We start from the raw sequence: 13954 nt of genomic DNA, 5'->3' as shown, positions 1-13954 counted from the left end.
ACATTACACTTTGGTTGCAGTATTCTTTTTAAACCACAAGATGGTGCTTTTGTGCTAAAGCTACAGTTTTACCATGTCACAGACACACTTTACGTAGTTTCCAATCTCACACTCAAAAACCTTTTACAAAGGCAATCTGAGATGAAAGCGCACATTGAGCAGGATTACAATGTGAGCTATATTCCTTCTTTAGAACCAAATACTTACCATTTTCCTGAACGTGCCACCATCTCTACCACCCCTTTTCAAACCTTGACCCTGGACAGATGGCCTGAAGCCCCTCCCTTTCAATACCAACTGTTGCCCCAGTAACATCTGTTACATATAGGGGAGACAGTGTGCACCAAGAGGGCTCACCAGGACACTTGCCTTGCCCTGTGAGGAAGACTGAGATTTAGGAAACACTGAAGAATGCTGCAGCTGAAAAAGGAAAGTGCAGAAAAGGTGCTCATGCAGCAAACACTCATAGAAAACTATCAGCGCTTCAGTGCTCTCATTGAGCATTTCAAGAACAAAGGTTTAAAATTAAATTTATTTGCCGAAGTTGGTGTAAAGTCTCAATTTACATGTCTTTATATGACAGAAACGGGATGTTGGGTTCAGTTTGTGTGAGTCTCAGTCTCTAGTGTCCGATGGGAGGGTTGGTTGGATGGAGTGCAGGATTAAAAGATGCTATCCCTTCTCCAACCTTCCACTGTTCTGGATTAATGTCTAATGTAACACTCTGGCCACTGAGCCCAGATCAGCTGCTTAATTCTCTTTTATCCGCTTGCTCTGGAGCAAATTGAAGAGAATATTTTTAGCCAAAAAGTAAAATACCCATAGGTGATGTAACATTTCTGATAAAACTGTTATACTTCAGTTTTTTCAGGACTTTTCGTTATGCTCTTAAATCAATGCCATTTAGAAATACTCCAACTTCTCATATTTTTGCTGGAGTGGCCAAAGGTATTTATTTTAGATACATATGGCTGTTGTGTGTTGAGAGAAACATCAACTAAATAAACCAGATTCAAATTCAAATTCCAAACAGTTTACTGATGAGATGGCTGGTTTTGACATTTAGTTAGGTAAGTGGTGTGATATTTGCATAAGTACACAGATCATAAGGAGAGTGTTTACAGTAATTGCTAATGTAACTCTAATCAGGGTTTATATCAACATACCATGTCAATCCACTTATGTGTGCTCCAGAAAATGAATAAAGAGAATGGCATGGCGTGACTTCTGTCCCTGAGTAGCACAGATGTGATAAATGCGCTTATCTGTGGGAATGGTGCAAAACTGTTGATTTGATTGGATCATAACTGTGGTGGGGGTTGCTTCATATGTTTTTCCCCAACCCAGTTTATTTTTTGCAATTAAATGCAAAGTCTAAACCCATCAAAATATATTTAAAATGAGTTATTAAGATAATAGGAATCTGCATTTCACCACTGCACATAGATTTGGTTGTTTTCTGATCTAATTAATATACTGTGACAAAGGGTTTGCACTCGTGGCCTCTACCGCAGTTTTCTAATTAATGAGTTTCTGCTAAACAAACTGTAAACAGTGAGTGTGGCAGATGGACAAACGGACAGATGTTACTAACAGAAAGTTTACAACCTGAGCTTTCCATCAGGCCCCATCTGTTGCTCCTGCGACCGGTACCTCCCTCTACCCTCCTCCAATGCTTCTCCTCTCTCCTCATCAGCATCTATCACCAAACCCTCTCCCCTGACTATCCATACACCGCGTTGCCCTAAATGAATGACATCAGTATTTACCCTCTTGCCTGACCTGGTTTAACCTTTAATAAACAAAGGCCAAGTGAACAGCATATCATCACATCGTTCACACTGTAATTCTTTTTAGGTTTGCTGGCTTGCTCCACTCTGAGACATGCTATACAAAGCAGGATAAATGATTATAAAGGCTGGCAGTATACAGACCGGATGACAGAGAAGCCTAGACTGCACAGTGGTCCTGAACCAAAGCCACGTGAATGTGTCTAACTCGCGGTGAATTTAGGGGACAGATTACGAGAGCAAAGGGAAACTCAGAGTTGCAGTCTTCCTCTTGCATTATAATTAGTAAGAAACTAAAATCCCTTTTCAGTTTCTCCTCTCCCTCCTCCACCTCTAATGTTCTCCCACGTCTCTGACAGCACTGGCTGCTCGCTCGCTCTCTCAGACACCACAGCCCTCCTACCTTGGGTTTTTTTTTTTTTTTGTGCCCTCTTCCAAACAGACCTCCATCTGTCCCTACACTCAGCCCATTGTGGTGTCCCAAAGCCCAGCAACTTCCACAATACAGTGGGCGTGCAGAGGGGGGCCAGAGTAAACACGACAGCATCCAGATCCCATTAGAAGCTCTTTAACTCCTACACCCTAATACTCTCAGAGAACTCTGGGAGGAGAAGGCCCACCCCTTATCCTCATGCACACAATATCACCTTTTACACCCACTCCCATAGGTAATGAGTCTGCGAGCTGCCCTCTTTCCTCCCCTCCCATGTACATCTCCTTTTTTTTCTTCTTTCTTTTTTTCTCTCACCATTGTAGAACAAGCTGTTATTTTATATCATTTTCTTTATCATTATTTCTCTGACAATACTGACATAATTATTTGAATTTTGACAAAGTTTTATTCATGCTTGGTGGGTGTTTTTTATCAGGACATGTTGACGTTGAGAACCATCCTTGGATATTTACTACTTAAAAGTGGAATTCATTTTATTCATGTCTCACTAGAGTTCAGTTTATAAATGATAGCTTAGTCTGACGTGATGTGGTAATAGGCAGAACCAGGGTCAGTAAAAGGCAACAAAGTTTTATTTATTAATATTTAATTGCTTCCACCATGATCAACCCATTTTTAATTCTCCCCCTCCTCCTCCTCCAATCCCTACATCTTCTCATAATGCCACCCTTGCCATCTTTCATTGTTTTCACCACTCTGTGCCCACGTCTCTGTCTCTATCCATCTTGGTCTTTCTTCTACCAGCTGCTCCCCTAAGTCTAGGGCGTCTCCGTTTCGGGGTGCTCCACCTCTCAACCTGGAAACTCATATCCCTGTGCTCCCAACAGAGGCGTGTATGTATGTGTATGTGCGTGCACACATGTGTGTATGCACACTGTGGCCAAAGAGGAGGAGGAGGAGGAGTGGGGGGATCACTGTGTTCGCCCCAGCTTAAAGGCAGAGGGATTACCGGCACACAGACACTGATTAAAGCCTTCCAGCCTCCTATGGCCCCATTAATACAATCTTAATCACAATGCTTTATCCCTCCATCTAGCTCCTATGGATCAGGACCTTTTCATTTTAGTGGGAGCCACTCTTGTTTGGCCAGTGGATTAAGTGTGCTGCACACAGAAACTAAAATATAAGCACAAGAGAGATGGGGGAAAGAGAGAGAAAGCTTCATACTGCACTTCACTAACACTTGTGTTAGTTCAGATTTTGTCTTTTTCAGATTTTTTTTTTCTTTCTGTGATGTCAGCTGCCACTGCCAAAGCAAATTAGCCTCACAGTTAACATTTTATGTTGTAGTTAGGGCTCATTTTGTTGATATCTATTATGTATATAAAAATAAAAACCACAAAGACCACAAAAATTTAGGAATCAAAAGTTGAAGTGCAGCTACATAAACTCTCTGCGGGCCGATGGCTGATATGACCTCACTCTCCCAGGGGACTGAGCTACAGGTCACGCTCTGCTGGCTGCCTCCTCAGCCAAGATGGCATTACAGAGCATGTGTTCTCTTCCATTTAAGAGACCCTCATGCCCTTATCATAGATGAGAACCACTTGATACACTCAATCTGTGTTTACTGACTGTACTAAAAAGGTCAGGATTTTTTGGAGCACACTTTGAAGTATTTTACAGTATAAACTGAAGATAAAATACATGCAGCTTAGAAGACACAGAAAAGCTTGTATCATCCCTGTATCTTCCTAAATTGTTCCATGTAACCAAACTTTTTCCACTACCATGTCCAAATCTCCCGAGACTGTCCTGTATCTCTGTGTTTTGTAATCTTGTATCCAAAGTTAATTTACGTGGATTATTTCCATATCCACCCACTCATGTATTTGGACTCAGGAGGATAATCCACATACCCTGCCCCCAACCGTTTTTTGTTGTAACAAAACAGCAAAGACACAAAGAGGGTGTGCGCCAGCTAACTCTGCCAGTACTTTCTCACAGGCCAAATGTCTGCCTGTGTGTAAAGCTATGTGTCATTCTTATGCCAAGGCTGACACACAAGAGCAAAGAGGACAAACTTGTGAATGAGGAGCAAAGACCCCCGGTCACCTCTCCTGCCCTTTCCTTCTCTTTCCTCTTCTCCTTTTTTTCCCCTCAGTACACAGATTCCCCTTTTCCTCTCTCATCCCTCTCTCTCATGCTCTCACTCGCTTCTCTCTCTCTCTCCTTCCCTCTCTCCCCACAAATTGGCCCAGCTGTCCATCAGCCCCCCCGCAGTTCCCCCAGCTGTCTGCCCTCCCTAAACGAGAAACCCCACAACAATACAGGTCACAGGTCAAGAGAAAGAACAGGCTGCATTCACAATGGACCAGTGGCGCCCAGTAAAACAATCGTTCCCTTTTTCTCCTCCAGCCTTTCTCCTCTGTTGCCAGGACTGGAAAAGACAAACCTTTTTGGAGAGGTAGCTGAAGAGGGGGAAAGTCCTCTTGGACAACAGCCTCCCAGGCACCTTCCCCTTCCTACAATTGCCTAAAGGGCCATAATGATAAACACACTTGTACATACCAGCGCTTGCTCTCACCACTCCATCTTTGCACTCTGCCACCCTGTTCTTTGTTTATTTCAAGAGCCATTATGTCCTTCAACTCAATCATTAAAGTCAAAACTGAGACTTTTGTCATCAGTTGAGTGATATAAACGTGTTAGGAAGCTTGCCAGTTGGAGCTTATCTGAAAAGAAGTTTCTGTAAATTCTGTAAATTTTATTGCCTCTATGCTGAAATCTTAAAATCTTACAAATGCTTTATGATATGTACTGTATTTTGAGGTTACATTATTTTCAGAATAATTCTGAAAAAAAGTATCAGGTCATATATAACCATATCAGTATTCATATGCTGTGTCTCTGAGCATAAATCTGGTGCTTTTCTCTCTTTGAGTTAATGTGGATGAATTCTTTGAAAATGAGTTCTTGCCCTACAGTGTTTTGGCATGAGCTGGATGGGAAAATGGGACATGTGGGAGAGAAAGCGAACGACAGAGACTCAGAAAAGCCTCTGTGACACATTCACCTGTTCCCCAGAGCTGTTTTCCCATGGCCCACAACAGCCTCCTGCCTGACCTGATAGAAACCCCGGAGCAAGCCCCTGAATGACATCATACACACACTCACACATCCTGCAACAGATCTCTGTTGCCAGGCCACAAAGTGCTCTCTTATTCCAGCAACTTAGTCTGGTACATTTTCATTGGTTTTGATATCAGTGTGCCAGTGTTAGCCACTGTGCAATAAAATGGAGCCACAAGGATCTAAACATTCATTTTCTTTTATCTGAGATTTCATCATAACTTTCCCCATATAACGATATGTCTTGATACTTTGTATCAAAGTATTATGCTACTTGTTAGAAAGCTGCACATAATCACTGCTATCTCATGTTTACACTCAGTGAACAGCTGAGACTGACCATGTGAAAAGGGAACTCTCTGAGTGAGCGTGATGTATCAGCTGCAGCTCATTCACCTGCTTAAAATACTTACAATACTTAGGACTTGATTAACTTAATTAGAATTTTATTGCGAAATTACAGAAAATAATCAAAATTACTGCCTTGATATATTAGTATCTCAAATGTGGTCAGGGGAAAAGCTGGAATACTTCCATCTTAGTACACGTAACCACATGCCAGTGCAATGTAAAAATGCAAAAATAAGCCTATTTTAATTGCAGTTTTTTGGAAACCTCACTATATTATTAATAGTCTTGTGGTGTCCTGTGATGTATTTGAGCTTCATATAATGACACTCAGCTTTACTGGGAAGTATGAACTTTCTATTGAACTGAAATTTAAGTACAGGGTAACAGCATAACAGAAGAAAACACATGGAAAACATTATTACTATGGAAATAGCATATAATATAAGAATATTTATTCAATTAAGTGCGAAACAGCAAAATATTTACAACAGTACAGCATGACAAAAATTGTGACACCAAATGAACATGTTCCTGAAAGACCTCAAATAAATAATTTAAATACCATACAGCTGCCAGTGACTTGACAACAAACCAAGAAAACAGTGAAACAAAAACTGTGCTGAGAAAAATATTTTTAAAAAAAGACAAGACCTTATCAAAATAAATATTAAATACAGATATAAATAAATCCATTGCTTTTCATATGGCGAGAGGGACATTGGCTGTAGGCCTCAGTGCACAATTTAGGTTGGATGACTTCAATCTCTTTTTTTCCTTTCTTTTTTGATATGTAGACATGCAGAACATCTAAGACAATTTTCATATTTTTGTTCAAAACCTTCACTCGAGACATCTGTGTGATGCCTACGGGTGGATATCTCATTTGGTAAGCTAATCTTTAGTTCCACTCTGCAACAACTGATGGGGCAACTTATTCAGAAATAATTATAATCCAAATATCAACATATAATCATGACAAAAAAGAATAAATAAAATATTAAAAGTTATGGGTGCATGTTTCGTATCAGGTAGATTGAGTTGAGGTGATGAGTCTCTCTTTCTCTGAGCGTTCAGTGCTCTCCCAGAGTACTAGACAACATAAATGCAAACCATTTTTTCTATACAGTCATTACCTTGGCCATTGTTTTTTACAGCAGTTTATTCAGGAGCAGTGCTTGTTCCCTGGCTGGTTTCATATCAGTCAGTCACATGTCCTCTCAATTCCTCATGGTCTCATTTCAAATGGTACCCATCTGAGAGGTGACCAAGTGAGAGGGAGTGAAGGAGTCAAAGGCCACATCCAGGGGCAGCTCGTAACGTGAAGCCTGAAAGAGTGGGTGACCCTGGGGCCCACCTGGGAGGCCGCCGGCTGTGGTAGTAGGATAATGGTGTGATGAGAGGTAGTGGGCATGATGGCCGGGACGGGGCGTGTAGTTCCTCTCTGAATCGTGTGGAGAAGGCTCCTGCTTCAGGGCAAAGTTGCCGCTGATGCTGAGGGGAGGGGTGAGGGGCCCGTCGTACGGTGGGGTGCCACTGCTGCATTCGTTTGGGGAGGGGTTGTCGTACACAGGCCCCTTGAATCCCTTCATGTGGAGGAGGTGTGATGCCTCCAGGGAACCATAGGGGGGGCTGGGAAGGCCTGCGGATGGGTAGCTGAGGGGATGGCCAGCCTGACCCCCCACACCACCCACCCCGGGGCCTCCACACTTGTCCTCCAGCTTGTTGAGCATCATCGGGCTGGGTCCCAGCTGCAGGCAGCCAGCCACAAGGTTACTGGTGGGCTGAGACAAACCTTTACACAGCATCTCCACAAAGCCATGGCTCTCTGGGGATTGGCCAGTCTCAAGCACCTCCGACAGGGCCCAGATGTAGTTGCGTGCCAGCCGTAGAGTCTCAATTTTTGACAGCTTCTGTGTCTTGGAGTAGCAGGGCATAACTCTGCGAAGATTATCCAGGGCATCATTCAGCCCGTGCATACGGGAGCGTTCTCTGGCATTGGCCTTAACCCGCCGGGCACGAAACCTCTCCTGTCTAGCTTTGGTCATCTTCTTCTTCTTGGGGCCTCTCCTTTTGGGAGCCTCTTCTCCATTTGGTCCCATCTCCTCCTCATCATCCTCTTCTTCTTCCTCCTCCATATCCTCACTGCCCAATTCTGTGCTGGAGCGGATCCTGCCCCCTACACTCAGGATGTGGCGCCCCCTCATCTCTGGGCTTTCCTCTCCATCCTGTGAGCTACCGTCCTCCTCAAGCCAGCCGAGGGAGCTCACCAGCTCACTCACATCCCCGCTCTTCCCAAATGGTTTGGTCATCATTTTGATCTGTAGAAAGACAGCACAAAAAAACTGGTCAATCAATCAATACATCCAGTTTTTAATATCAGTAAATGAATGATGCTACACCATAAAATGTATATCTAATGGTACAGTTTTGTGAATTTGGTCACTGATTATAGACAGGAACTACAAGCAGTGCCTGGAAACTCATGTGCCATAAAATACAGTGAGCTCTCACATTTCAGCACCGCAGTGTGGACAGCTCACTCCTCTCACTCAAGAGCTGGTGCCTCTGTCCATCAACACAACAAATAGTTTTTTAAAGAAACCTTGACATTATTTAAATGTATTATATTGTGTATGTGTATGTCCTGATATTTTGCAATAGATGGCTGTTTTCAGAATAAGGTAGCTGAATGGTCCCCTGCTGTTATGATGTAGTCGTTTCAGAGACGCTGTCAATCTGGGACACGACGGGATTTACTCAGCACATAAAGCTCAAAGATTAAATAGGCAATGTACAAATCAACAAACATGTGGACAAGCCGCCAACAGAATGTTTATAACATTACAAAGAGTGAATTTCTCATTTTTATCATCAAACTTTCCCATTTTACAAAATAGATGCATTAAGCCTAAAGCTGACAGGAAGTTTTTTTTTTTTTTTGATGGTGTTTGCTTTGTTTTTTTTAATGCAGACCCGGGGCAGAGAATTTGCTGTTGTTTTGAAAAAAACTGTCCCAATTAATAATTGTGCACTAGGGCGTAAAAGTGGGACAGATTACTGCAGTTTATGAATTCAGAACTTAAGGCTCTGCCTGGATCACGTGCTTCTGAACCTAATTTTAAGAGCACAAATATGACTTTTATTTCAGTTTACTGAAAACTACCATAAATCAGCTTTAGAGCATTTTCTCGTGTGCCGAATTTAGTTACACAAATTTGGTTAACGAATGAGTTCCATTTCGGATATCTTTCCTTATATTAGACTGGGACCTAAAACTGAACAAAACTGGTAAACTCACCTGTTTGGATTCAGCGTTCGCTCTGTGGAAAATATCAGAAAAGCCTGGTTGATTTAAAAGGACCAGTTAACTGAGTGATAAATCCAGAGTCGCCGTGTTTCTCTCTTTGCGCATCTGCTAGTGTCACAAAATGTTCTGTTACCCTCAGATAGCCATGAGTGCGCGTGGAACTTTCATCCCCAAATGGCAAGACCCGGCTGATTTTTTTGCCTTTAGCCGGGTAAGCCCCTCCTTCTGGCGCCCCACCCACCCATCAACTCATCCAAACGCGCGTGGCGGGCTCGTGGCCAGAAGTTTCTCCCAGCAAATCAGTGTGTGAGGGACAGAGGGGGAGAGAGAGAGAGAGAGAGAGAGAGAGAGAGAGAGAGAGAGAGAGAGAGAGAGAGAGAGAGAGAACGCCCGGGTGCACGTGTAGCCAAATTTTTATTTATAATTCAGGAGGTCCGACATGGTGATAGTCGCGTGATAGTTGGTGATAGTGATGTTGAGAACACCTTGTTGCTATATAAGCAACATATCGGATGTTACTTTGGAGCTTATAGCTGCAAATGCACGTACAGCAGGGACGTGCAAGTTGTCACTGACCACAGACTCTTTTACCCACATTGCAAAAATGCAAAAACGAAAAACTCCTTAGCTGTAGGTCTTGTAATTCTGGATGGTAAATAATGAAAAATAAAGACTATACTCCAAATCGACTTTTTAAATTGCCATAATAGAAACATATATAGTCTCCATCACCCTCTCCCTCTCATTGTCGTATCCTATTCCATATTTCACAAACGTGAAACAGAATGTGTCCTGACAGGTATCAGCACGTTTGGCATGCATCACAAATTTAAACAGCTATTAGAGCAGAAACGAAAAGGTTACCATTTCTGTCCTAATCACCTTTTGTCATTATTTCATAAACCAGTAACATCATGATCACACAAATCTGTTTTTGTCACAGCTGACTTCATTTCACAGGATCTGATGGGTCACAGATTTCGGTGTAACGCTCGTGCCAATCTGGGTTCGTCTGACGGACAGATCTGGCAGAAATGAAGTCCTGCTTGTAGCCTAATTTATGTTCCTAAAACAACAACAACAACATACAGCAGCCTACATCTTCACACTTGGAAAGTAGGTCAGATCAAATATATCCGCTATTCTGTTTTGATGTCGTGTGTTAACTATCTTAATCGATTGTCTATCTCTTCATTAGTCGGTTGGATTAGACATTTTCCACTTAATTAAACACAGCGTAGGCCTGGTCTTCGCTGAGTAAAGAGACGCTCTTCCGTGTGTGCGCATGTAAGTGATTTTGACAGCTTGGTGTGTAGAGAGCAGGTGTGCGTTGTTCGCCCAGTCATTCAATTGTTTTCTTCCATTTTTAGCGTCATATTCTGCCCCCGAGGACTATCTGATTATTGACATGATTGGCGCAATGATGAAGAGACATGCAGGTACTTTTTGTTAAGCTTAAAGGCCACGAGGACAAAGAAAACGGTCATGCATTCCCATATTTATAAAGTCACTAAACTGTCAGTGATGCATGCAGGCTTATTGTCTGTTTATTTCATTTTGTGTTATGTTATATTATTTTATATGGGAAAGGTTAATCAACCCATTAGGGATTATTACTTGACTTTTCTTCACAACCCGTGGAAAGCCTTCAAACGACAATATGGCATTTATTGTTTATACACTAATCGTGTCTCAATATTGACCATTTTCCCCACTTTTGACTACAAATACCATGGCATAATAAACGCCCGCCAGTCCTCGTGCGTGGCGGGCCGCAGCGCAGTGGGGGTCTATTGTCATCGCTGGCCATTGACAGCCGGGGTCTCGCGAGTCGCACGTGCCCCCGCATTGATCCCATTGTGCGCGCGATTGCGCACAGCTGTGCTCGAGACTGGGAAGAGACTGAACTTTGCCAAACCCACCGCGTTCAACTCTCCGTGTTTCAGTGCGCGCGCGATACGCTTCCACGTCTGGGGAAATGAGATGTGGTCACGCGGCGAATCGGCAACATCGCGTAAAAACAGGCACTTATCCAACGATTTATTGAACAGAGCCTAACAGATGGCTGGATATAGGAAGCGTTGGGGTGGTGGTGGTGGGGGTATGGGGGCATCTGTTGCTTGGATGCTCACGCGTCACTCGCTTGCTCAAGATGATGTCTCGTGCTGAAACAGCGTTTATCCACCTCGCTATTGGCCGTAATCACTCCTGATCAGTGCACTGGCCATAAAGGCAGAGAGAAAGAGGAGCCCTGCCCTTCGCGTGTGTGTGTGTGTGTGTGTGTGTGTGTGTGTTGCTCCATGTAAACCAGACATTGCATGTGTACAGCAACAACTCTAGACTAATGTGATGTGCCGAAAACTCCCCAGGTACATGCACCCCTACCCCGCGAACACACATACAGTACTACCCCTCTGTCCCAGGAGTGTGTGCAAGGCCTCCACCACACCTGCAGCCTGCATGGGGAATTGGAGCCTCGCAGTCTCCCACAATCCCCATTGGTTTCCCAAATGACTGACTGACTAACGGAAAGGGAATTGTCCTGCTTCCATTTAAGCTGTAACATAGATAGCCAACCTTCTGGAAGAGGTCACGGCGAACACAACTGATCTGAACCAACTTTTGATGAGTTTGCATGATTTTAACCTGGGTACAAAATATTTGTCTATCAAGATTATTTTTATACAAAGTCATGAGGTCCATTACTGACTTGCTCCTAAGATATTTAAAGTGTTCATGAGAAAAGATTCAGAGGGAGGTTTTGTGGGTATGAATTTTTTAGTGTTTGTGGTGAAGAATAATTGCATGTTAAGCTTGAGCATGATCTGTCCAAAACAAGTTTCCCTTTAAAGATTTACCTAAAAGGGTACCAGTCTTACATTAGCTATTTAAGTGCTGTTGTTGCTAGTAATGGGGGTAACCCCCTTCCTTACAAAAAACACTGCCACAAGTGAGTTGTCTCTCGCTCTTGTCCCATGGGACTCAGAGTGGAATGGGAGGGATTCGTGCGCTGTGCTGACAGATGGGTCCTTGTTCCTGTCTTTTTCTTCATCTCTATCTCCCTCTCCCTCTTTTGCTAAAACACAGACACACTCACACACACCAAGACTGCACGAATACAATAGGAATTAAAGCTCTACACACACATGCTCCCTGGTCCGCTCCTGAAAGCTGAGCCCCTTGTAGTGATCATAAAAGATGGAGAGAGCGTGGATTTGTGAGAGGGGTTGGCGTGCTAAGGGGGTTGGGGTGATGTGGCACAGGGTGGTGAGGCTGTATAAATGAAATTGTACTGTTGCCAGACTAAAATAAAAAGTTTGGTACCATCAGCTAGCTTCATTTATTTGTATACATTTTAAAGTTTTAGTATTTTTGAGATTCCCAAAAGTATCAGCACACACTTCCTGTGCACATGCACTATCTGACTGTTTTAAATAATTTATTCTGTGTGTGTGTGTGTGTGTGTGTGTGTGTGTGTTAAGAAGTCCCAGGGCTCAGTTCTGTCTATTTGCTGCTTACTGGGGCTGAATATGGTTACACAGCAGACGTTTCTGAGGGAGAGACTGACAGACCTACTGTATCTGCTGCACACTGGGGAACATCAATGGTCTAACACACACAGATACACACACACACAGAGAGAGAGAGAGAGAGAGAGAGAGAGAGAGTTGTGAATAGTGGACTTTTAACCTCAGTTAAATCACTTGATGAAAATGGACTCTTCACTATTGGTTTATTTTTCAATTTAAAACACATTTTAAAAAGACATTTTAGATAAAATGAGTGTAAGTGTTTTTTTCTATGTCTAAATGAAACCATCAACTATTGCATATGCAGCATACTGCATACAACTGCAAGTTTTCCCACTGACATGAACACTCAAGACACATGATAGCTGTAGACTAGGTATTTGTGTGAACTGATACCCCACAGACAAGTGGACAGTTTCTTCTTGTTTTTGTGCTTGTGTAAGAATATAATCCCATGTTTTGACTTTAGACCAACACAGGCATTTTTGGAAAATGGATTGTCATATCCATAAACCTAGAGTGTCAGCAATTTAGAGTCTCCCACATCACAAAATAAAATTTGATAAGATCTAGCTGCATTTGATCCAGGCAATATGAACAGATTGTTTGCAGCTTATTCCTCTTCCTTTGGGCTAATGGATTTGGAACACATTCCAATCGGGCAGAAATGTAGCTACAGAATGGGAATCAGGCCTGAGGGCAATTCTCACTAAGTGGAGAGAGAGCCATTAAACAAAGGTGCCTGTGGTTTCATATTCAGGATACTTTACAACCTCCGTCCCAGGACATCAACAGTGTTTTTGGGTGAGCTGTTAGAGGGGGCAGAAGAGGGGGGAGGAGGATCCATCTGCCATGCTGCCGGTCCTCAGGGAGACGGGCATATCCCAGGGGTGTTTTGGAAAGAGAGGGGCTGAAAGGATTACACCCAACCACTAATCAACGACGGTAATCTGTGGGCCCCCATACAAAATCCCCTCCGATCCAAACAACAATTTGGGACACAAAATAAAATCTCAGAGTACAGGGACATCTAACTGATGTTGAACAACCGGACAAATACAAGGACAAATACAGGTGATTTTTAATTGGAAGTATCAACGGCAAAGGTGTGATTGGCAAAGAGCCACAGTGTCTCTGTGATCAGGTGCAAGTGTCCCACAAGTGGCCTAGTCTGATTCCCAGTGTGACCATTATGCAAATGCAGCAACTAGACAAGCCTGCAACATAAATTACTCTAACGGATAAAAACACTTTTCTAATCAAATCAGATTGCAAAAGGTTTTCTTATTTTGCATTTTAGTGTGTAAAACCCAAAATAACTAAATATTGGTCAAATTTTGAATTCCAAATTATTCAGGAGTGTTTCACGTGTGCTTCTTTCATTGGACACTTCCTTTCTTTTTTCTGTTGACAGGAAAATTTGTTTTAATTTTTCTTAAACACAAACTTC

The 13954-nt window shown here is 42.8% G+C and overlaps 1 protein-coding gene across 1 annotated transcript; it reads right to left on the bottom strand.

Annotated features, from left to right (window-relative positions):
- Positions 1 to 6109: 6109 nt before the first annotated feature.
- Positions 6110 to 9134, bottom strand: neurod4 (neuronal differentiation 4). The gene is made up of 2 exons (XM_018665837.2): positions 8966 to 9134; positions 6110 to 7985 (listed from the first exon to the last, which is right to left on the bottom strand). The coding sequence occupies exon 2, from the start codon at positions 7977 to 7979 to the stop codon at positions 6906 to 6908; it is 1074 nt and encodes a 357-aa protein (XP_018521353.1). The 5' UTR covers positions 7980 to 7985; positions 8966 to 9134; the 3' UTR covers positions 6110 to 6905.
- Between the last annotated feature and the right edge of the window lie 4820 nt (positions 9135 to 13954).

Source organism: Lates calcarifer, linkage group LG6 (assembly GCF_001640805.2).
Source record: "Lates calcarifer isolate ASB-BC8 linkage group LG6, TLL_Latcal_v3, whole genome shotgun sequence".
In the NCBI taxonomy this organism is placed as follows: Eukaryota; Metazoa; Chordata; class Actinopteri; family Centropomidae; genus Lates; species Lates calcarifer.
The sequence above is the reverse complement of the archived record's forward strand: the minus strand, read 5'-3'. Positions and strand labels throughout refer to the sequence as shown.